This window comes from Leptopilina heterotoma, unplaced genomic scaffold (genome assembly GCF_015476425.1).
Source record: "Leptopilina heterotoma isolate Lh14 unplaced genomic scaffold, ASM1547642v1 Lhet_60, whole genome shotgun sequence".
NCBI classification, from domain to species: domain Eukaryota; kingdom Metazoa; phylum Arthropoda; class Insecta; order Hymenoptera; family Figitidae; genus Leptopilina; species Leptopilina heterotoma.
Window position 1 is genome coordinate 3,976,493 of NW_025111138.1, and position 23,841 is coordinate 4,000,333.

At 25.1% G+C, this 23,841-nt stretch overlaps 4 protein-coding genes across 10 annotated transcripts in view; 2 read left to right on the top strand and 2 right to left on the bottom strand.

The window, feature by feature from the left end:
- Positions 1–1,401: 1,401 nt before the first annotated feature.
- On the bottom strand, positions 1,402–5,582 carry LOC122509375 (DNA-directed RNA polymerase III subunit RPC5). 2 transcript variants are annotated; one of them, XM_043623387.1, is made up of 8 exons: positions 5,394–5,582; positions 4,754–5,010; positions 4,461–4,648; positions 4,075–4,250; positions 3,779–3,983; positions 3,303–3,505; positions 2,389–2,552; positions 1,402–2,305 (listed from the first exon to the last, which is right to left on the bottom strand). In XM_043623387.1, the coding sequence occupies exons 1-8, from the start codon at positions 5,442–5,444 to the stop codon at positions 2,044–2,046; spliced, it is 1,506 nt and encodes a 501-aa protein (XP_043479322.1). In that variant the 5' UTR covers positions 5,445–5,582; the 3' UTR covers positions 1,402–2,043. The 2 variants fall into 2 exon arrangements, with proteins under 2 accessions (XP_043479322.1, XP_043479323.1); XM_043623388.1 differs by having other exon boundaries at positions 4,075–4,247; positions 5,394–5,581.
- A 74-nt stretch (positions 5,583–5,656) lies between these two features.
- Positions 5,657–12,469, top strand: LOC122509374 (vacuolar protein sorting-associated protein 18 homolog). Of its 2 annotated transcripts, XM_043623384.1 has the most exons (17): positions 5,657–5,842; positions 6,062–6,180; positions 6,281–6,464; positions 7,101–7,258; positions 7,343–7,519; positions 7,618–7,665; positions 7,778–7,967; positions 8,377–8,498; positions 8,617–8,835; positions 8,968–9,309; positions 9,486–9,986; positions 10,140–10,275; positions 10,543–10,767; positions 10,986–11,137; positions 11,227–11,324; positions 11,688–12,002; positions 12,145–12,469. In XM_043623384.1, exons 2-17 carry the CDS (start codon positions 6,100–6,102, stop codon positions 12,206–12,208), a joined length of 3,012 nt encoding a protein of 1,003 aa, XP_043479319.1. In that variant the 5' UTR covers positions 5,657–5,842; positions 6,062–6,099; the 3' UTR covers positions 12,209–12,469. The 2 variants fall into 2 exon arrangements, with proteins under 2 accessions (XP_043479319.1, XP_043479320.1); XM_043623385.1 differs by lacking the exon at positions 7,618–7,665 and having other exon boundaries at positions 5,658–5,842.
- Positions 12,470–12,484: 15 nt separating this feature from the next.
- LOC122509377 (DNA-3-methyladenine glycosylase-like) lies at positions 12,485–15,199 on the bottom strand. The gene is made up of 6 exons (XM_043623389.1): positions 15,018–15,199; positions 14,789–14,918; positions 14,582–14,711; positions 14,189–14,395; positions 13,742–13,951; positions 12,485–12,999 (listed from the first exon to the last, which is right to left on the bottom strand). Exons 1-6 carry the CDS (start codon positions 15,050–15,052, stop codon positions 12,620–12,622), a joined length of 1,092 nt encoding a protein of 363 aa, XP_043479324.1. The 5' UTR covers positions 15,053–15,199; the 3' UTR covers positions 12,485–12,619.
- A 213-nt stretch (positions 15,200–15,412) lies between these two features.
- Positions 15,413–23,841, top strand: part of LOC122509508 — a 91,326-nt gene continuing 82,897 nt past the window's right edge. For 4 of the 5 annotated variants that reach the window (XR_006302367.1, XM_043623634.1, XM_043623632.1 and 1 more), the window contains exons 1-4: positions 15,413–15,583; positions 16,527–16,640; positions 17,744–17,991; positions 21,766–21,891. Coding sequence is in view for 4 of the 5 variants with exons in the window: in XM_043623634.1 (XP_043479569.1) it covers positions 17,842–17,991; positions 21,766–21,891 (276 nt within the window). In the remaining variant the exon portion in view is untranslated. Of the gene's footprint in view, positions 15,584–16,192; positions 16,641–17,743; positions 17,992–21,765; positions 21,892–23,841 lie in introns of those variants that run through there. The other variant, XM_043623633.1, reaches the window with a different exon arrangement.

A 23,841-nucleotide genomic window follows, 5' to 3' on the forward strand; every position in this document is an offset into this window, starting at 1 on the left:
GATTTTCAAAAAAAATGTTGCATTACATTTATTTACGAATTTCTTTGATTGTAAAATTATTCAAAAACATCAATAACTTCTTTTTTAAATAAATATTTAATCATTACCTATTATTTTTCAATAGGAATTAAGCTATAATGCTATAATACTTTTAAAATTCATTTCTTATTTAAAATTTCAAGTGAAATTCATTTTTTAATCAATTTTTATTAGTAAATTATTCAAGAATTCAATTATTTAAATACAAAAAAAATAATTTTTTTAATAATTGAATATTTCTTAAAATTGCATTTTTATAAAGAATTTTATCAAAAAATTTTAAAAATTATTGAATTCTTTCGGCGAATTTTAAAAAAAAATTTAAGAATAAATGCAATCTTCTATCATTTTATTTAAAATTGTAAAAAAAAAAATAATTGAAATTCTGCGATAAGTTTTGTTATTTATGAAAATAATTGAATTCTTGCAACGAATTTTATTAAAAAGTTTTTTAAATAATTGAATTCTTGTGAAGAATTTTATTTGTGAAAATAATTGAATTCCCGAGAAAAATATTATTATTTATGAAAATAATTAATTTCTTGCAATGAATTTTATTCAAATTTTTTTAAATAATTGAATTCTCAAGAAAAATTTTATTATTTATGAAAATAATTGATTTCTTGTAAAGAATTTTATTTTCAAATTTTTTTAAATAATTGAATTCCCATAAAAAAATTGTATTATTTGTGAAAATAATTGAATTCATAAGAAGAATTGTATTGAAAATAATTGAATTATATAGAAAAATTGCATTAAATTGCAATATTTTATTAATTAAATTTTGTAAAGAATTTTGTCAACATTTTTTTAAATAATGGAATTTTTAAAAGAAGTTTATTTAAATTTTTCGCAATAATTGAATTTTTCAGAACTATTTATTTTTTCCTGGGAAATTTTTTTAATGTTTGTTTAAATAATTGAATTCTTTTGGAAAATTTAATTAAAACAGTAGATATTATAAATTATTGAAATGAGAAATATTTTTTGAAAATACATAATTGAAATTTTGCCAAGAATTTTATTAAATTTTTTGAAAATAATTGAATTTTGGAGAAGAATTTTATTATTTATAAAGATAATTGAAATTTTAACGAGAATTTTTAAAAATTTGTGAACATAATTGAATTTATGCGAAGAAGTTTATCACTTTTGCAAATAATTGAATTTCTATAATCAATTGTTCTTTCTATTATAAATTCTAAAAACTTAAATTTTTCCAGTACTTTTAATAAAAATCCCTGACTTTTCTCTGATTTTCCTGACCAATTCTAATTTCCCTGAATTCCTTGACCTGTGGCAACCCTGTTCTTTTGCCTTCCTTAAAAGGGGTTTTTTTTATTTAAAAGAAAATGACATGCATAAGAATAAATATTTTACTTCAGTTTTTTTAAACTTCATCACAATATGTACAAAGTCATATTTATTTTTACAATGACTTCAATTATTTGCTTCTTTTAACAATAAATACTATTTTAATTATTGTATCTAAATTTATACTTCTAAAACTTTCTTTAGACAAAAATGTAATTTTCCTGATTATGTACAGTTTTGTCACTAGAGTATAAAAATTAAATATACCAAAATTAACGATAGAGATAAACTTAAAAAATTAATTAGCTTTATCTCAAAAATTAAAATTAGATTAAACTTCCAGAACAGAGAGATAAACTTAAAAAATTAAAAGCGTTACTTATTTCTAAAGAGAGAAGAACAAAATTTGTTTTTAAAAACTGAAAAGGAAGTATATAGTAAAAATAGAAATGCCTTTCTGTAAAATATTTTCCCTGTTTTCTTCATTTTCTCACTAAATATCCTCGACACGTAGAAAATATTCACTTTTAAAAGGAAATTTTTGAAGAATTAAATCTTCAAATGAGCATTTTCTTGTTTTTTTTCTCTCATAATGCTCAAGTCAGTGAAAAAATCCCTTGTTGGCTGAATCAAAAATAAATTTTTTCCCCTAATTATTTAGATAATACCTTATCGTTTAATTAGTTTCGGTCACGTGGCCTCGGATGATTTTTTTGATTTATTGGTTTTTTTGTGCTTCACCGTTTCTGTTGTACTGTCATTGTCGGACATTGACGAATCTCTCAATGACTTTCTTCCTCTGCCTGTTGTTTTTTCCTCACTTTCCGAACCAACTGATTCTCGATTTGATCTACGACGTTGTCGATGAGTCATTTGTACTTCCATCGATTCAAGCAAATGCTTTTTCTTTGCCTCCCAAAATATTTCCTGTCTTTGAGCTATTTCTGGAAATCTGAGAAGAGAAAATAATTTTTTGATTTAATTTGAATTGAAAATTGATTGAAAATTTGAATGATATATATAAAATGTGAATACCTTTTAGAAAATTCTAAATCCGGACTCCGGATCAAGTGCCAGCCTTTTTTATATTGATGCTGTCCTAAATTCTTGAGAATTTCGGCAATTTCTTCTGATGGCAATTTAACGGCAGATGAGACCGCTCTACGGTCAATGTACTGACTCTCGGTGAATTTTGATAACTATAATTTTCATAAAATATTCAAAATATCAATATCAAATATCAAAATTCAATTAATTTTGAAGTTTTCAATAAATGTCTAAATATCTAATTATCTTTCGGTGTTGCCACAAAAATTTTATTTTGTTGTTTTATGAAAATAGTTAAGTTTTTGCCTAGAATTTTATTAAAATTATTTAAAAATAATTGAATTCTTTTAAGCAAATTTATTAAAATACTAGATATTAAAAATCATTGAATTGAGGAAAATTTTTGAAAATAATTGAATTTTTTCAAGCAATTTTATTAAAATTTTTGAAAACAATTGAATTTTGTAGAAAAATTTGATTATTTATAAAGATATATTTGAAATTTTAACAAGAACTTTTTGATTTCTTTTAACGTAATTGAATTTCTGCAAAGAATTTTATTACTTTTGAAAATAATTGAATTTCTGCAATCATTTGTAATTTCTCAAAAATTCAATGTTTTCAGTGTTTTTAACCAAAATTCTTCTATAAATTCATTATTTTTAATAATTAAATACAAAAAATTTAACTAATTTTAGAAGAATTTGAACTATTAAAATATTTCAAAAATCTAAATTCTTTAAAATTCCTAATTAAAACCTTTTGAAAAGTGTATCTATTTATGAAAATTGTAAACGCAACTCTTTTAAAATTCAATTCACTTTGAAATATTTAAGTTAAATTATTATTCATTCTATAAATTTTTAACGATTCAAATTTTTTAGTAATGAGAAAATTCTTACAACAAAATCTCGTGCTCTGCACATGAGTTCAGCGGGAATACCATTTTGATGGGACTTTGTGTCCTTTGGATAAATTAATTCACTGTTAATAATCCAGTTTCCTTGTACGAGAACTGCAACTTGTTGAAGGTACTTTAAAATCATTGATGTCTCATGTTCCGACGATATAGTATTTTTTAATTCCGAAAAATTCATGACTTTTGCTGAAAAACGAATTAAATAATTGAGAAAAAATTAAATGCAAAATATAAAAATAGGACAACTAATAAAATTGATGGCAAAAAATAATTTTGTCAAAGTTTAAAACAATTTTCAAAAATTAAGAAAAAAGGAAAAGAAAGAAGAAAAGAATTTAAAAAAATTAAAAAGAAACATGAAAATCAAGAAAATTGAAAAGGGAAAAAAAAATTGAAAAGGAATACAAAAATTAGGGAAAAAAAGAAGAGGAAGAAAAAACGAATTAAAAAAGAGATTACCGTCTTTCATGAGATAGCGAATTTGCTCGAGAAGAGGTAGTGTTCGAATATAATTCAAAGAAGTCACATAATTAGGTTGATGAACGACTGGAAGGGGTTCTTCAATAGCTGGCGGTAACAAATTTTTCAAAAAATCCTTTTTAGACATATTTAAACTATTCATCGCGTCATCGACTGGCGGACATAGCATTTCCATTCTCGATAGCTGAAAATTATGGAAAAAGATTATAATAAAATAAATTCAGCAATTATGAAATTCTATAAACGGTCATAAAATAATTAATTAAAAATTTTACTTCTGCTTTGGAATTCGTCGCCGGGATGTATTTTGTATGTATCCATGATTCTTCGAAACTTTTACTAGTTTGGCACTTGAAAGATTGCTCCTGTAATTTTTTTATATGATCTGGCTTTTGTCGAGCAAATGAAACATTTACTTGCTTCGCAGGTTCCTCCTCTTCTTCAACTTCTGCTTTGATCAAAAATATTCATAATTACATCAAAATTGTGTAAATTCGAAAAAACTGATCTTAATTATTTTAAATCGAAAGTTTTTAAATTAGAAAAAACTAATTTAAACTATTTAAATTCGAAAAAATTAATCTAAATTCAAAATTATTAGAATAAAATTAAAATAAAAAGAAGATTTGACAAAAATAGAAGTCGAGAATAATTGAAGTACCATCTTTATTGTCGTCCTTTGACCGCTTATCCTGTTTGTCGAAATACTGAAAAGCAGGTCGCATTTCAAGAATTCCCTTCAATGGAGTCAGGTGCAAATCTCCGTCCTGGTAAACGCCAACGGCGAAAATATTTCGATTCGATGGCACAGAACGACTGGATTGTAGAACTACTTTGTCCATGAGGTCACTGAAAACGCATGGAAAATAATATTAATTAGTGAACAATTTATATTTGTTATTAAATTATTTTTCTTCAAAAAAAAGAAAGAAGGAACTGGAAAATAAAAATTACCTTTCGAAATATCTTTCCTCCTCTTCCTTGTCATGTCGTGACGGTACATTGGCATTATTTGCAATTTGTTCTCCCTTAAATTGATCATAATTCACACTATGTGTATTTAAAGCAACCTCTATTTGAATCTCCTGATTTTGTGGCTTAATTGACGACTTTAAAACTACTGCATTGTCATAACCTTCTTGCGCAGAACGTAGTGGATATTTTAATACAAACAATTTTTCCGCAAGTGTTTTTGAAAAATAAACTGGTATCTAAAATATTAAATTTATCATTAAAAAAATCATGGCTCTTGAAAATCTTTTCGTCTTAAGGGCATTTGAACCTTGATGACGTTACAGATTATGCAAAGCATGTGTGACGTCATCAAGGTTCAAATGCCCTTAAAAATATTAACAAAACTAAAAAAATATTAATAGAACAAAAAAAATATTAAAATAACATTCAAAATTAAACGTACGGAGATAAAATAAAATTTTCCGAATTGTCAGAAATAAAATGTAAATAGGAAACAAATACAATAATTTTAATTCGATGATTAAAACAATTAATTTAAAAATTAAAATCTATACGTTATAGATGTGCAACATAACCTACAAACTTGCACGTTGTCAATTAAACGAAGAGTAAAAATTACCTCTTTAACAACTGGATCACCATCTTCATCAGTACTTTTTGATTCAGACATTTGCCCCTTATTATAGGTGAATATTCGAATAAAATTAAATTCCAATTTTTGTTTTAAATTATGATAAAATTAAAAAATAATTTTAACAGGATCAGCCGGTGGAAAATTTAGGAAAAATCTGTCAGAAATTTCCCTGTTTTTTAAGAGGGGGAAGAATAGAGTTGCAGATATTTATCACCAGAGAGCGCTTTTCCAGTGCTGCCACCACATGTCATTATGACAGATGACAGTTCGTATTATTCTGCTTTATTAATTATATTTCCTCATTAATTTCGATATATTTACTATATTTTCCCGTTAATATAACTGATTGAAATATAGTTTTATAATGTGACTAAAAATAACTCTAATTATGATCAGTATAAAAACTTGAATAATGTTTATCACTGGTGGGCGAGGTTAGTTTGATAAATGTTCTTGTATTTTATTTTCTAAATTAAATAAATAATATTATTTTCTGTTGTCTTGTTGTTTTTAATACTTATATTAATGCTGATTTTTCTGTTAGAGTAATTTTTAATGATTTTAATAAGAAAACTAAAAAAAATTCGTACTGAGACGTGAGATCGTAAAACCTCGAGGTTTTTAGCCTTTAATCTTTATTTTGTTAATTTTAGGTTTTTAATTTTGAGAGTATAAAGAAGATATTGGAAGAATGACTTCTATATTTGATCAATATGAACAGGCTTCTTTGAGGTCGAAGCAAAATATTCCACCTTCGATAAAACCAGAAATCGTAAGCAAAATTTAAAAAATTGTAAATACATAAATTACACAAAGTTACAATTTGTTGCAAAATGGCAATTTTTATTACTAATTTAATTTATTTTCTGCAGAGTTCAACAGGTTTAATTCAAATGAAGCTTACGGATGATGGGCCGATTTTTACCAAACAGAAAGTTAATTTTATGCCTTCTGATAGAATTTTATATTTAAGCGTTAGCAATAATTTTATTGTTATTGCTATGGCTAATAATATTCTTCTTCGAATTGATATGAAGCATCCGGATAAACCAGAAGGTGAGACTTTTCTCATAACTGCAATTAGGACCAATTACAATTAGACTAATTACAAAAACATTGACTAACTGCAGTCGATAATGATTAATTAATTTAATAATGATTAATTAATTTAATATTTAATAGAATCTTATCAAAAAATTTCAAGAGAATAATTGAATTTCTTCGAAGAATTTTTTCATTTATGAAAATAATTGAATTCTCGCGATGAATTTTATTAAAATTTTCAAAAATCTGAATTAAATTCTTTTAAAGAATTTCTTTGAATTTTTTTTAATTAATGGAGTTTCTTTAATAAATTTAATTGAAAATTTTGAAAGCAATTGAATTTTATGAACAAGAATTTTATTAAAATTGTATTGAAAATAATTGAATTCCTGAGAAGAATTTTATTATTTATAAAAATAATTTAATTCTTGCGAAGAATTTTACTGTTTATAAAAATAATTGAATTGTTCCGAAGAATTTATTAAAATTTTAGGAAATAAATTAATTTTGTGTAAATATTTGAAAATAATTAATTTCTTTCGAGGAATTCTATTAAAATTGTTTTGAAAAGAATTGAATTTCTGCAAAGAATTTTAACAATATTTAATAATGATTAATTTATTTTATCAACGTTTCATTCTTTTGCAGAAATTAATATTTCGAAATATATTGGTAATTTAAGATTATCTGGATTGTATCTCGATCCATTGGGTCAGCATTTATTAGTTAGTACGAAAACGAAACAAGGAGACACATCGTTACCGGAATTGTTTTATTTACATCGAAAAACGACAAAATTGAAACAGGTAAATTCATAATAAAGATTAATTCAATTAACAATTAAAAAAAAACAATACGATTAAATTGTATTCATTTTCAATTTTTTTTAGGCGGCAAAATGTCGAGGACACGAAATTACGGCTGTGGCTTGGAATTTCTCCAATACTTCGGAAACAAATTCGGGACCAATTTTACTTGGAACTTCAAGGGGATTAATTTTTGAGACAGAAATTGGTTTAGAGGGAGAAAAGATTTTTGCAACTAATTTAGAACAGTACTGGCGACAAGTAAGTTTTTAATTATTTTGTTATTATTTCTATTAACACGATGAGACAATTTATATGAAATAAAATTTTCACTACCAATATTTTTCTTCATTTCCAAGCTTCCTAATTATCTACCTCTTTATGGTTCAAAAGAGGTAGAGGGATTGGTAAGTTATTAAAATTTTCTCTAAATTTGAAAATTTATTTTGAAATTTTATATAGAACAAAAAGAAACAAACTTTTATCAAAAATTCAGTGATGTAGTTGTAAAATTTTCAGATTTTTGACATTGGAAAAGATAGTAAACCACCAATTACTGGCTTAGAATTTCACAAGATTCCAAATACTGATAAATATTTTATTATTGTCACGACGTTGATTCGAATTTATCAATATATTGGATCAGTGGCGAATCCTGACGAGAAACCATTGCTTCAACAAGTCTTTAGTAAATATTTAAATACAAAAGGTCAGTTTTTCCAGAGAATACATTTTTGTTAGAAAAATATTATAATTTTGAATCTGAAATAATTAAATTGTTGCATAGAATTTTATTATAATTTTAGAAAATAACTAAATTGTTTCGAAGAATTTTTTTTATAACTATTTAAAAATAATTGAATTCTTTACATGAATTTAATTCAAAATGTATTAAAAATAATCTAATTCTGATGAAGAATATTATTAAAATTTTTAAAAATAATTGAATTGAATAATTGAACTGAAAAGAATTTTTTTTATAATTGCATTGAAAATAATTGAATTTCTGCGAAGAATTTTATTAAAAATTATTAAAAACATGAAATATTCATAATAATAATTAGTTAATTAGTTACTAAGTAAAATAATAATTTTTATTTGTCATTTATAATTTTCAGAAAGTTTCAATCAATTAGAAAGTTCTCTGGGTTATTCAAGAATGCAATTTTTCTATCCAGCTCCGAGAGTTGTACCTAAATCGTTTGGTTGGTTGACAGAATCTGGAATTTTGTATGCACAGGTATATTGCAACCTTTTCTTTTGTTTTTAAATAAATTCAATACAATTTTTAGAAATTTAATTCTTTTGTTACTTGCCGAACAAATGGAAAAATTGATAAACGAATTATTTTCCATTAGGTCGATCCATGGTCTGATCCAGAAAACGTATTGATGAATCAACAATTGCTACCATGTCCGGAAGCAAATCTTTTGAGTGGAAATTCAGCGCAATTGCCACCGAAAGCTCCATTGTCCTTTGTCTTGACGGAATTTCACGCACTTCTTCTCTACGTTGATCACGTCAAAGGAATTTCGATTTTAAATCAGGAACTTATTTTCGAGGACATGTATAATGATGTACGATTTTATTTTACAATTTTTCCTTTAATTAATTTTTAATCTTTTTTTTCATTCCTTTTTATTTTATTTTTCTTTTCTTTTTATTCCATAAAAAGGAGTAAATATACTAAATAAATAAAATTGTTCTAGGCTTTTGGAAAATTAATTAACATCACCAGAGATCCAATCACGGGTTCAATTTGGGCCTATAGTGAACGAGCCGTTTTCAAATACAAAGTGACGAAGGAAGATCGAAACGTTTGGCAGGTGTACGTTGAAAAAGGCGAATTCGAACTGGCCAAAATTTATTGCAAGGATAATCCAATACATCGCGATCAAGTTCTCGTGAAAAAAGCTGAAATGCTTTTTAAAAATAAGAAATACGAAGAAAGCGCCTTAATTTATGCCGAAACTTATTCCTCCTTCGAAGAAATATCTTTGAAATTTTTACAAGAGCGAGAGACAAAGGCCCTGAAATCATTTTTGGAAGCTGTAAGAATTTTTTTATTTGTATACTTAGAACTGTAGAATCTAGAAATTTAGATTAATAGAATCAAAAAATATTTTAAATTTAGAAATAAGTTTAGAAATAAAAGAAATAAATCTATAAATAAAAGAAATAAATTTAGAAATAAAAGAAATAAATTTGGAAATATGTTTTTTTCTAGAAATTGAAGAGTTTGAAGTCCCAGGACAAAACCCAGACGACAATGATTGTCGTGTGGGTGGTGGAATTATTTATGAATGAAATGGGTGTTTTACGAAGTGATCAAAATTTTCAACAACACAAATCTCAATATGAAGAATTACAAAAGCAATTTGAGAATTTTTTGAAAATACCAAAAGTCGAGGAATGCATAAGAAAGAATCGCAGTACAATTTGTAATTTAATGGCGAGTCATGGTGATAAGGATAATCTTATTAATCTAACAGTGATGCATCGTAATTACGAGGAAGTAATTAGACAACATTTGTATAAAAATAATTATTTGGAGGCTCTCGAGGTATTAAAGAAGCAAGGAAATAAGGAATTATTTTATCAATTTGCGGGTACACTTCTACAAGAATTACCAAAACCGACAGTGCAAGCTTTAATTTCTCAAGGATCGAATTTGCAATCTTCGAAACTTTTACCTGCATTAGTTTCTTGTAATAGTGACGAGAAGCATGTGAGTTTTTTTTTAGATTATAATTATTTAATAGGATGAGTTTTTATTAATTTTATTATTAAAAGAAATTTATTTTAAATAAAAGAACTTCTTTTAAATAATAGATATTGATACTATAATCGATTTTTTATTAAAATATGCTTTTCGTTTTAGGCACAGCAAATAATTATGTATCTCGAGTCTTGTATTTACAATCAAAGTTGTGAAGAACAGGCGATACACAATTTTCTATTATCTCTTTATGCTCGATATAAGAAGAGTGAAGTTATGCGTTATATTAGTTCTCAAGGCAAGTATTTTAATTTAATAAATTAATAAATTTAATAAAAGAAATAAAAGAAAAATTAGATAAAATTTGGAACAGAATAAATATTAGGTAATATTTAAATATTACCTAATATTTATCCTGTTCCAAATTTTATCTAATTTTTCTTTTATTTCTTTTTAAATTAGAATAAAATTCAGATTATTGAAAATGCAAATAGTTGAAAATTAATTTTATTTTTATTTCTAGTTGAAAAACTTTTTCATTTTCTAAAAGTGTAAATTATTTTAGGTCAAGACGTAAGCATGGTTCATTATGATGTTCATTATGCTTTGAGATTATGTCAAGAAGCAGGTTTGACCGAGGCCTGCGTTCAATTGTCAGCCTTATTAGGTTTATGGACCACTGCAGTTGATTTGGCTCTCACGATAAGCGTTGATCTCGCTAAACAAATCGCCGGTGTTCCTTTACATCATGACGACGTGGAATTGAGGAAAAAATTGTGGCTTAAAATTGGTAAGTTTTTTAGCAATGCTACAAAAATAATTCAATTATTTTCAACATAATTTTTATAAAATTTCTCGAAAGAATTCAATTATTTTTTTACATTTTGCCAAATTTTTCAGAATGAAATCAATTATTTTCAATAATTTTAATAAAACTTTTCCAAAGAATTCAATTATTTAATAATAATTGAATTCAATATATTTAATAATGAAAAATTTCTTTTTTAGCTGAGCACGTAGTGAGAGAACGGGATGATATAAAAGAGGCTATGAAGTTTCTTCAACAATGTGATTTAGTTAGGATAGAAGATATTTTACCATTCTTTTCCGATTTTGTGACCATTGACCATTTTAAAGAAGCGATCTGCAACTCTCTTCAGGTACGATTTCAAATTTTTATCAATTGCATTATTAAATGAACGAGTTTTTTTTTTAAATTTATAATTATTTGACAATTTACAATCTACAGGAATACAATCAGCATATTCAGGATCTCAAGGAAGAAATGGAAGAAGCGACAAAATCGGCTGAGATTATTCGCAAGGATATTCAAGGCTTTAGAACTAGGTTTAAAACATTCAAATTTTATCGTTAAAAATAATTTTTGTCTAATAAATTTAATTTCAATTATTAATTTTTATACTCAATTTGAATTATTGATTTGAATTATTAATTTCTATTCTCAATTTCAATTAATTTCAATTATTAATTTTTATTCTCAATTTCAATTAATTTCAATTATTAATTTTTATTCTCAATTTCAATTAATTTCAATTATTAATTTTTATTCACAATTTCAATTATTAATTTTTATTCTCAATTTCAATTATTATTTTTATAGTCAATTCCAATTATTAATTTTATTTAATAAGTTATTGTTGAGGAAAAACATTGAAAATATTTTTACAGTAATAACAATTTTGATTTCAGATGTACTTTTGTTCACGCAAAAGATATGTGCAATACTTGTGATGGTCAACTTTTGATGAGACCGTTTTACGTTTTTCCCTGTGGACATAGATTTCACAGTGATTGTCTAGTCGCTGCATTAACGCCATTGTTGTCAATTGAACAACAAACAAAATTGGCCGATCTTCAGAAACAATTAATTTCAGTATCGGGCAAATCGGATGAAACTGTTTCAACTGATGGATCGGCATCATTATCAACGAAAGATCAAATAAAAGCTGATATTGATGATTTAATAGCCAGCGAATGTTTATATTGTGGAGATTTAATGATCGAGTGAGATTTCAATTTTCTTAGTCATATTTTTTCTGAACTCCTTCGATTTATACTATTTATTACTTTTGCCTAATTGTTATTTAAATTAAATTAAAATATTCAATTGTTTTCGGTTCTAATAATTTTTTTTTTCGTTTTGCAGATCGATCGATAAGCCTTTTATTGAGGAAGAAGATTATGAGCGAGTTATGAAAGAATGGGCATAAAATCAATCCTTTTCCTTTCAAGGCGTTAGAATTAAGAAGATTATTTAAAGAAATCAGAATTTATGATTAATATGAACAAAATTATTTACTGTAAATAATGTGTTTTGTGGAGAATCGAGAATCGCAGATAATTTAAATCAGAAGCATTGTTTTGCTATCTTTTTTATATTATTTTGTACAGGTAAGTTGTTATTTTGTAAATTGGTAGAATAGAAATAAAAACAATGTGTATAGAAAATAAAATTTTAATGAAATAGAAAATTCATTTTTGGTATACTGTATTGAAATTCAAGAAATTGAAATCAAAAACAATTAATTTAAAATTCGATTTTTTTCTAGGAATAAAACTTTTCAAGTAGAAGTATAAATAAATAAATTAATATATAATATAAATTTATCTCCCAAAAATTCCTAAGAATTTTCTTCAGCTACTTTATCTCGCTTACTGACGGACTTATTTTTATGAATATAATATCGAAGAGGTTTGTTTGCCCATTCAGTTCCACAACTTTCAATTCCTATTCTTTTACATCTGATAATTTTGATTTCTCCTTGATTTGAATTATCTTCTTCAAGCCATAAACACTTCCAAGAAGATAATGAATATTTACTATGACTTTTGTCCAGTAAATAAGACATGCACAATTTTGATGGACCATTACACAATTCATGTGGTTTGAATTTCTTTTTGGAATGTTTCGAAGATTTCTTGATTGAATTTCGATTTTTTTCCATTTCTTCAAGACCTTCAATGGGTTCGAGAGCGCGAACGAGAACAGCACAACCGTCACCTGAAAAAATGTAAGTTCTTAGTGATCAAAATTAATTTAATAATTTTTATTAAAGATTCTAATTTACTTTAATTTAATTTCACGAGAATCATTGATATCTTCTTTACAATTATCAGAGATCTAATTCTAATTAATTTACTTTATTATTTTTAATTTAGTTAATTTCTTCTATCAACACTTTTCTTCAGATCATTGTTTTCTTTGAGACTTGAATCTTTTTCAATCCAGAGATCCATGCAATTGCTTATGTGTTTTTTGTCGAAAAGATCTTTTTCGATATTAAAAGCGGTGCATATTTTATTTGGATCATTGCACAAATCTTGATTTTTATATTTTTGAATATTTTCAACCATTTCTTTTTCTTTTTGGCCCTGAATTTGTCTAGTGTTCAGCAAAAGTTCCATGTAACTTAAACCCATTAAAGGCTCCACAGATTTTATTTGTACTTGTAATTCAGGCTCTGTATAATTTTATTATTCGTAAAAATTATTTTAAAGTTGAACATTAATTTTGAAGTTGCAAAATTTTCTTATATTTCAAAGCAAAATTTATGAAAATTTTATTGGGAAAATTGTTTATATTTTCTATTTCTAGAGAAACATTTCAAAATTTAGCTTATTTTTAATTATTGGATTATAGGTTTTTCTTTATAATAATATTTGTCTTCTTTTCTGATGGAAAATTCACTTTTTAAAATTAGTAGTAAAAAAAGGAAACTTTCTTCAAAAATTTGTGAACTTACCCTGACTAGAAAGATTAAAGCAATAATACATTCCATAAGTAAAATAAACATAAATTGTTCCTGGTGGCATATACATTGGTAAATTTCTCGCAGTAACTCGATATTGATAAGTATGTGAAGCTTTATCAATAGCTCCTAAATAGCTTTCAGTTTCTACAATTCGACCTTTCAAAATTGTTCCATTCTCCAATTTTCGTACGAGAATCTTTCCTGGAAATAATAAATATATAGTTGAATTGAATTAATTTCGACGAATTAATTAAAAATTATTGTATTTAATTAATAATTCCAAATAATTAACAGAATATTTGATTAGCTAATTGAAAATTTTAATTAGTTAGTTAAAACTTTTGATTATTTGATTGAATTTAGTTAAAATTTTTGATCTAATTGAAAATTTCAATTAATTAACAACTTTAATTTTTAGAAATAAACCAAAATTATTACCTAAAAGATTTTGAGCCAATTGTTCACAGGGTTGATCGAAAAAAGAATGTGTGAGTCTAGAAGCCATTAAATCCTTATCACGTTGCGTTAAAGGAGGATCTTCCAATTGTTTTAATTCTTCTTTCATCAATTCCAAATTTACAACTGTTTTAAATTTATTTTTAGATTCTTTGTGAGCTTTCGAACCAGCAGCAATTAAATGTTTTTCTGAAATTTGATAAAAATTTCCATTTATTTTTTCAATTTAACGTTAAATATTTGTAAAAATTAATTAATTAATTAGAAAAGCAAGAAATAAAAAATAAAGTTCTATTTTAATTTCTCTTTTCTATTACACGTCTAATAAGTGTATACTTTAACATCGAAAAGTTATTTAAAGTTTATTGTTCTTACGGAGACTTTTGAAGTTCAATTTTTTTTTCACAGGAAAATTTAGAGTTTGATTTCCATTTATATTTATCACAGACTGCATATTAATTTTACATTCCTTTTTTTGCTCCTCTTCGTTGGTTACTTGAACTTTCTATGTGAATAATTAAACGCAATAATATATTTAAATTTATTAAAAACAGAAAAATGAATATTTGAAATATGAATTACATTCTGATTTTTCAAATCTGTCGAACTTTCTTCTGAATTATATTTTTCTTTCGCTTGACAGTCTTTTTCACTGGTATTCAGGATTAGAAGTGCATTATTTAATTTTGTAGACATTTTCCTTTTCATTTTGCTGAAATTTAATTAAACTATCGTGTTTCTATCGTTTCTATTGATATATAAGCTAAATGTTACATAGAGAAAAAAAATTTTTAATAGTTAAATAAATTACTTGAAAATATTCATTGTTTGTAATTTCACAGCCATTTTATAAAATTACAATTAAAATAATGCAAAAGAATTATTTTTAAACGTTCTTTTCGTTCTTCTGAATATTTTCCTGATTTTTTTTGTTCAGTTTTGTTATTAAATTAAGGTTAAGTTCGACTTTGTTATTTTTGTTGACAACAATGAAGTTTGACAATGGTCAAGAAACAGTGTAGCCAACTTTTTTCTTTTCTTTTATTTTATTGCAGAGAAAATATCAAACTATATAAATTAAAATTCAATTAAATATTTCGCTAGAGATTTATATTTACGCTACAACTTTAATTATACAAATAATTATAATTTTAAAAAAGTACGTATAAATTAATTTTTAGTTTTTAAATTTGAACACAGGAAGTGAAAGTGGTGTAAAGTAAACTTTGTCCACCAATCAGAATCGTCCGTTCGATCCTCCATGTTTCTTTCGCTCGGCCTATCACGTGCAAGGAAATTCCTCATGTTTCATACAAGTCCGTGCTTGTTGAATGGATGGCATCGCTCCTTTCCTCTCCTGATTTTCCGACCAAAAAGGTAATTTTCCTCCTGTTTTTTATAAAAATATTGTGTTTGACTAATCACTAAGGGTAATAGGTATTATATTTTGTACAAATATCGTAAAACTAGACATTAAAAATTGCTCAAGTGTGAAATATGTCGATTGCCGTGCTGCGTCCATAGAGACAAGGGCGATCCATTTTCACCAAATTTCGACGAAAATATTTCAAAATAATGACTAAATATCTTAAAATCATGGGTTTTTGGTATATTTTTTCTTTATTTTTGTAACAAATTGAGTGATGGTGAATAAAACGGTGCGCATCCGCTTCGATCGAAAATGCATTTTTCATTACACAAAATGGCGTCAGAAAATTTTTCGCCACTTTTCGTTGGCGATTCATTGTGTCTTAATTCGCAATCTGTTGAAACTATTCGTTATAATTTCTCGAAATAGTTATATATTGTGAATAATTAGTGTCTATTTCTTTATTTTTTATTATTCTGTGACGATGCGGATTGATTCTCGTAAAATATCAAATCTGCCTTTCTTTGAAATTTCGTCTTTCTGAAAGTTTGGAATTCGTGTATCCAAATTTGTTTATCAATCAATTTGGAATGTGATTCACGACCAAAAAAGGGAATTTTGAGGTTTAATTAAGTGAATTGAGCAAAAAGGGCTGTAATAAAAGAATCATTTTCAAAGCCTAATGTTTTATTTTATCGACACTGTAACATTGATTTCTGTACAAACATATGTCGGTAAGATAGAAAACTGGACAAACTTTACCGACCAGATGGCGCCACATTAAAATGCTCGGTAATTCCCGCACTTTTAACGCTTTAAACGAACCTAACCTTAATTTTTATTATTGTTAACAATCACTTTGTTTACTGTAATTAAAATATAAATAAGTCATTGTTGTTATTCCCGTTTTCTCTCCGAAATATACATTTTGGAATTAATAATTTGTTTCAGTTTCATTTCATGGCGGCTATATGTTGACAATAATCTTCAAGAATTGAAGGAATAGATTAATTCAATGGACTATCCAAAAGACTGTCGACAATCAAAAAAACTCAACAAATTATGGTAATTATATACAAAAAAGTGAATTAGTTTTATTTATTTTCAGACTAATTGAATCCCCCTCCCCCAAGATTAGAGGTTAATAATATGGAAATGTATCTCTAATCGTATGAAAAGGGGAAAAATCTCATTAACTTGACTCCGAAGTTTAATTTAGTTTTTCAAATATTTCCGTTCAATAAATGTAATAATTCAGTGAGACACGAAAATTCTAAACTATTTTACGTGACCTAAAAGGTCACGGAGGGTGAAATGTCGTGGCATCTACTATTCATTGGTATATTATTCCGCGTTGTACGCCTATAAACCACGATTGGTATGTTGAGAGCGACGTCGCGAACTACAACCTGGGTTATTTTACTGAAAGTCGAAAGCTTTGGCAGTCGCGTGTTCTCATAGTTGGCTGTGCAAGGCAACTAGAATCTTCAAAATCTATCATCATGCAGTCCTTGACATTTTACAATGAATATTTTTGGTAGAAAATAAAATTTTCAAGTTTTTTAAAGATGCGAAGAAATTTAGGAAGTGATATTTAATTTGACATAAGTTGTTTGTTTAAATATTTTTCTCTAGATTACTTTTTTTTATTTAAAGTGGTACTTTTATTTTCAAATGTAGCTTAATTTTTTTATTTAAATAATTGTTTGGTCAAATATTTTTCTTTAGATTTCTTTTTTTTTATTTAAAGTGGTATTTTTATTTTCAAATGTAGTTTAATTTTTTTGTTTAAATAATTGTTTCATTGTTTGTTTAAATATTTTTTTTAGATTCCCTTTTTTATTTAAAGTGGTACTCTTATTTCCATATGTAGTTTAATTTTTTTTGTTTAAATAATTGTTTGTTTGTTCAAATATTTTTATTAAAACTCGTATAAATTTTTTGAAATTTAAAGAAAAATTGTTGGCGATTCAACAAGTCTAAAGAATTTCTAATTAAAATAAAAAAGAATTGTGTTTATTTTTATCTAAATGAATAAAATAATAAATAAATTATTGAACTGAAAATAAATAAAAAGTTTGAAGAAAAGATTTTATTTAAAAGAAATATATTGATCTGACTTTAGTAGTAAATTCCCCCGAATAATAAAAATTTAATTTTTTTTTCAGTCTCTGAATTGTTGATTCAGATGTGATTTTCACGTCTGCTTGGAAGGCTTTTATATAAATAAAGGAGTGAGTTAAATTTGAAGAGGATCGTAGTAATTATGGATGAATGTCATGGAACGACGTATGTTCCGGAAGTAGAGGAAGGTTTACGAAAGGAGCAGGAACGACGGATTGTACAGGAAGGAGCTTTCTTGTGGAAGACGCGAAAGGAGGAGCTTCAACGTCAGAAACACCGCGAGCAACATGAAGTATGTATTGTAAACGAAAGAGGGTGTGGTTCGTCAAGTACCATTTAAGACTTTTCCGTTAAACGACATTTCTTTCGTGCCATTTCCGTTTTGCTTCCCTCTCACCCCTTAGTATGTTTGTATATAGATATAAAGAGCATATATATCTTCAACTTATAAGATTCGATCCTTTGGGGGAGGTAGAAGATATATCTAAGTGTGTAAAAATAATAAAAAAAGAAGAAGTCCTTGGGTTATGGGAAATAGTAACTGGACTTGAAGGCAATACTGTATTTTATGGTCTATACAAGGAAAAATGCTACATAGCTAACTTTATGTCTATATAATTTACATACTACGGGAAGAAATAAGCTCACGTATATATAAAATATATGTAATACATTGAAAGAAATTCTTTATTAGTTTTTTTTTTTTATTTTTTTTTTCATAAAAAAATGTATATGTCACTTTCTCTCTGAGTTGTCAAGTTATATATTTTAATAGAAAATATATCTCAATCATTTGAAATAACAATCGATAAAAAGAAATTAAAAAAACAGGCCTCAGTTAGTATAACTTTTTGGACGTTTTATTAATATTTTTTGAAAAAGGCGACGTTTCTCGATTTATTTTTAAAAAAAACTAAATTTTTTTTAACTTACTTTTGAAAAATTTCGACTTTTCAACCAAATAATGCAACAAAATTCCTCTTTTTTGGGTTTAAAATGCAACTAATTTCGATTTTTATAGGGTGCAAAATAATTGTGCTCGAATCTTTGGAAAATTATTGTTAAATCATTCTTTTGCGATAGTTAAATTTTCGAAATAAATAATTAAAAAGTTTTTAACTAATAGAAAGGACCACGCACAAAATACATATAAATTGGATCCCAGTCGATTTTTTTTGGAACTGCGTAGAAAAGTATAGTTTTTTGTGTCAGGAAAAAGATTCCCAATTGAAAAATAAAAAAAAATTGACTGGGATCCAATTTGTATGTATTTTGTGCGTGGTCCTTTTGTAAAATTTTATTAAAAGTAATTGAAATTAAATTTTTTCTCTTTTTTTAATTCAATTATTTTTAATAGTTTCAATTACAAATTTCCGAAAAGTTAAATATCGACAAAAAATAATAACATTACAATTTTTTGAAAAATTTACGTTCTTAGAATTATTTTTGAGAAAACAGTCATTTTGAAATATTTTTAATTACAAATTGTCAAAAAATATCAGTTTTTTAAACTTTCAAAAAATTCTTTTGAGAAATTCAATTATAATTCAAATTGTTTACAAAAAATTACATTGCAATATTTTTAAAAAGCTATTTTTAGACTTTTCTTTCTTTATAATAATTTTTTTAAAATTCAATTATCTTGAGAAAAAGGAAATTGAAATTTAAAAAAAAATTACTTTCTGAGATTTATTATTTAAATTTTAGAAAAATTATTCATTTTTATATTTATAATGAATCTTTTTCAACAACTTGATTATTTTTTAATATTTTTCGAAAATTCTTTTAAAAAAATTATTTATTTTCAAAATATTTAAAAACCTTTTTAAAACTCTAATTTTAAGAATTATTTCATTACAATTTTTTGAAAATCAATAATTCAAAAAATCTAATTATTTTCACTAATTTTGTTTACATATTACATAAAAAATGGAATTTTTGTATTTAATTAACCACTTGAGCGGCAGTGCGTCAGAATTGGCGTCAGCGTGCAAGTGACAGAAGCGGCAAAAATGCGTAAAAGGCGTCAAAATTTGACTACTATTTTCTCATTGTGTAAGGAGATTTATAATATCACAACAAAGTATTTTTCTTTTTTAAAGTAAATGAGCAGATCTTTAAACAAAAAAATGCTTTTTTAAATATTTCGATTTCGTGAAGAAAAATTGGACTTTTTGTGGTAGAAATTGAAACGCCACTAATATCAAACTATTAAATATTGTTAGCTTTGATCCTTGAAAACTTATTTAAATATTTTAAAAAACATTTTTTTTGCTTACAGGTCTGTTCTTTCACTTTAAGAAAGAAAAATACTTTGTTGTGATATTATAAATCTCCTTACAGAATGAGAAAATAGTAGTCAAATTTTGACGCCTTTTTCGCATTTTTGCCGCTTCTGTCACTTGCACGCTGACGCCAATTCTGACGCCCTGCCGCTCAAGTGGTTAATAGAATTATCAAAGAACTTTAAAAAAATTATTAAAAATAATTATTAAACTTTTTCAAAAACTTGGTAGTTTTTTAATATTCTCCAAAAATTGTTTTTGAAAAATTTATTTATTATCAAAAATTGTTAATAAATTTCAATTATTTGGAAATTTTTAAATTCATCATATTTAAGAAATTTTTGTGTTTTTCGAAAATTATTTAAAAATGTTTTTTAAAAACTTATTTTAAAAGAATTTTATTATTATTTTTTAAAAATCAATAATTCAAAAAATCAAATTATTTTCATGATTTTTTTTGTTTCTTCTACAAAAATTTAATTATTATTAATTTAATTAATTTAATTATTTTAAATAATAGAATTCTCAAAGAACTTTCGGAGAATTATTAAAAATAATTGATTCAAAGAAAAAGTTTAGTTAAAAATTCTAAATTTTGGAATTAAAAATAATTTTGAAAAGGTTTCAGTTGTAATTTTTAGAAATTATTAAATTTTAGAATGTTTAAAATTGTGAAAATCAAAGAAATACAAATTAAATTTTTGTGATAACACTGAATAAAGTAAATTATTTTTTTGATTTTTTTATCTTTAATCGTTTAAAGCTTTTAAAGTCGATCAGAGGCCTGAAATAAGTTAATTTTTTCACTTCAAATAAACATTACAAAATTTTCTGCTCCACAAGTTTTGAATGTTTAAATGAACGAAATATTTTTATCTAAAAAAATATTTTCAAATATTACTGATTGCAATAAGTATTAAAAACTTGAATTTATCATTTATAGAAACATGATAATTTTTATTGTATGTTACGAACTATTATTGTTAATAATAAAATTATAATTTGTAGAAGAAGTAAATATAAATTTCGTTCATTCGAATGTTCAGAATTTTAGGAATACGGATTTTTCAAATTTTGGTTTTACAATCAGAAAATAGAATTTATTTCTGTCTGACTGAAACTGGTTTCTTCTACTGATTCTCGTTATCTGAAGTCTCTTGTCTTGTAATGAAAAAAAGAAGTCTATTTTTAATAGAAATTAAGGAAAATTAATAAAAATTGATAAACAGAATCAAATTTTTTCTAAATTTTTTTGTAAATTGTTTGTAGATTCTTTTTGTAAATTTTTTTTCTAATTTACAAGAGTCGAATTTTGAACTTTATTGGTGAAATTCGCAACGTTTATAAACAATGATGCAAAAAAAAATTATTTTTCTATTCTATTCTATTCTAATTTGAAAATGTATTTGAAAATTAATTTTTAATGAAAAATGAATTTATTGAAAATGTATTTTCAAATTCTTCATACTCGATGTAAATATTTATAAATTTTTGCTTAGATGTTTTACATAGTTTCTTAAATGATTACTTAAAAAATAAAAATTTGTAACCAAATTTGATATCACATTGCGTTTAAAAAAAAAATTATTTCAATCGTTGTTCGTAAATGTTGTGAACTTTCACTGACATAATTTTGAAAATTTCTGGCTTTATATTTTTGAAGAATAAAATTAGTGAAAATAAATTGTCTAGTGCATTGTAAGGAGAGGAACAATGCACTATACATTTTGGACATTTTTATGATAAAAAATTGGTATTAACATTGATATGTGTTTGTTTAGTTGCAGGCAATGTTGGAGAGTTATTCACCTTGGGGAAAACCTGGTGGTGGTGCTCCATGCGAGACAACTTTGCGGAAAAAGAATGTGCCACTCGAGCCATCAGAGCGAGTAAACACTCAAGATATGGTGAGTTTACATTGAGTATTAGAATTAAATTATGGAAAAAAAATTTTATTTTCAAATTTTTAATTTTTTTACATAAAAAATCAGAAATTTTGATAAATTCTTAAGTTTTGGTGATTAAACTTGAATTAAACTTTAAGCCTCAAAGATAATCGAATAGTTTAGAAAATTAGGGAACAAATGATCCACAAGTTTTTAACGTTCATGAGCGATTTATTTTTTTATTAAAAATATTTTCATAAATTATTGATTGAAATAAGAATTAAAAAATAAAAATTATTAATTATTACGTTTCTTTATAATTATTTTTGATAGTGGTGCGCAAAATTATTACAATAAGAATTTAATTTACAGCAGAAATAATTAAATTTCGTTTATTTAAACGTTCAGAACTTTAGGATCATGGGAAAAAAAATTCCTCTTCATTGTTTTACCGTCATTTTTTTGTCAGAACAGTAAAATAGAAAATGTTAAATTTTTTAAAAATATGAAAAATTAAATATTCAATTATATTTTGCATGAATTATGTAAGCTTCATGTAGCACGTTAAAATGTTGAGGAATTTTTTTACTGGGAAATATTTTTTTCTTTTTTTACACTATTTTGTGCTTTAAAATTCAAGAGTAGTGTGCGTATTTACGAGTCATATATATCATTTCAAAGGTAACGTTTTAAATGAAGCAAACACATGGTAGTCAAGCAAATCTCGCTACTCTCGCTTGCAGAGTTTCTTCTTGGTGATATCATTGATTTTTTTTACACGAAATGGAATGAGGAGAATATTTAGAAATTTCTGCGTTCCATAGTGTATAGATATATTTTTCTGTGAAAGCATGATAGGTGATTTGAAATGACATCGTTATTTATTTTTCTTGAGTTTTTCGCTTCAAAGGATTATTCGATATGACGCATTTGACACGGTTTTCTCTTTGCGATCTCTTTTCAAGACGACGCTGTCGTTTTCGTAGAAGATTTTCTTCATCGATTTTCAATCAAATTTTTAGCTTTCTCATGTTCTTATAAACAATCGGCTAATATTTTATATAGATGAGAATGAAATTGGGAAAAAATTCTACGTTTGTAGAGGAATATTTTTTTTGGACTATTAAATGAAAATCTTAATTACATGACTGACGTTTAGAGAAATTAATATTTTTGTATTTATTCTTTTACAGAGTTGACATAGGTCAGGAAAATAAGGAAATACAGGAAAAAGTTAGGGCACGGAAAATTTGTCAGGGGAATCAGGAAAAGTGGCAAATAATTAAATTTCAAAAGGTTTACAAATTGAAATTTTAGAAAATATGAATTCTAAATAATTTTTGTTAGAAATTCTGAAAAAGTTAATAGAGTTGACACAAGTTAGAAAAATTAGGAAATTCAGGGAATTTTATCAAAAAGTACTGGAAAAATAACAAACTTCTAGAATTGCTACAAAAATTCTGCTTAATTTATCCTTTTGAATTTTTTTCACCTTAAAAACTTTGAAATCGCAATTAATTTTAAAACAATGCCTTCAATTTTTCTTATTACTGTAAATAATTAAATTTGCTTCAAATAATTAAACTCTAACATAACTTTCATAAAGTTAATTAATTTTATTTAACTTAAAAATGATTTTAGTTGAAAAAAGTTTCAATTTTCAAAAATAATTACAAAATTTTAGAAGGTTTTTAACTGAAATTCATGAAAATTTTAATTGCTGTGAAGAAATTGATAATATTTAAATATTTATATTAAAAATTATTCAAGTTTTAAATAATTACTAGAATTTTGACAAAAATTATGCAAAAATTATCAAATTAATTGAAATTTTGTGAAATTTTATTAAAAATAATACAATATGTTATTATAAAGTTTTATTAGAGATTTAAAAAAAAATGAAATCTCAAATAATTTTAATTTAAAAATTAATAAATAATTGAATAATTTAATTACGAAAGAGTTACAATT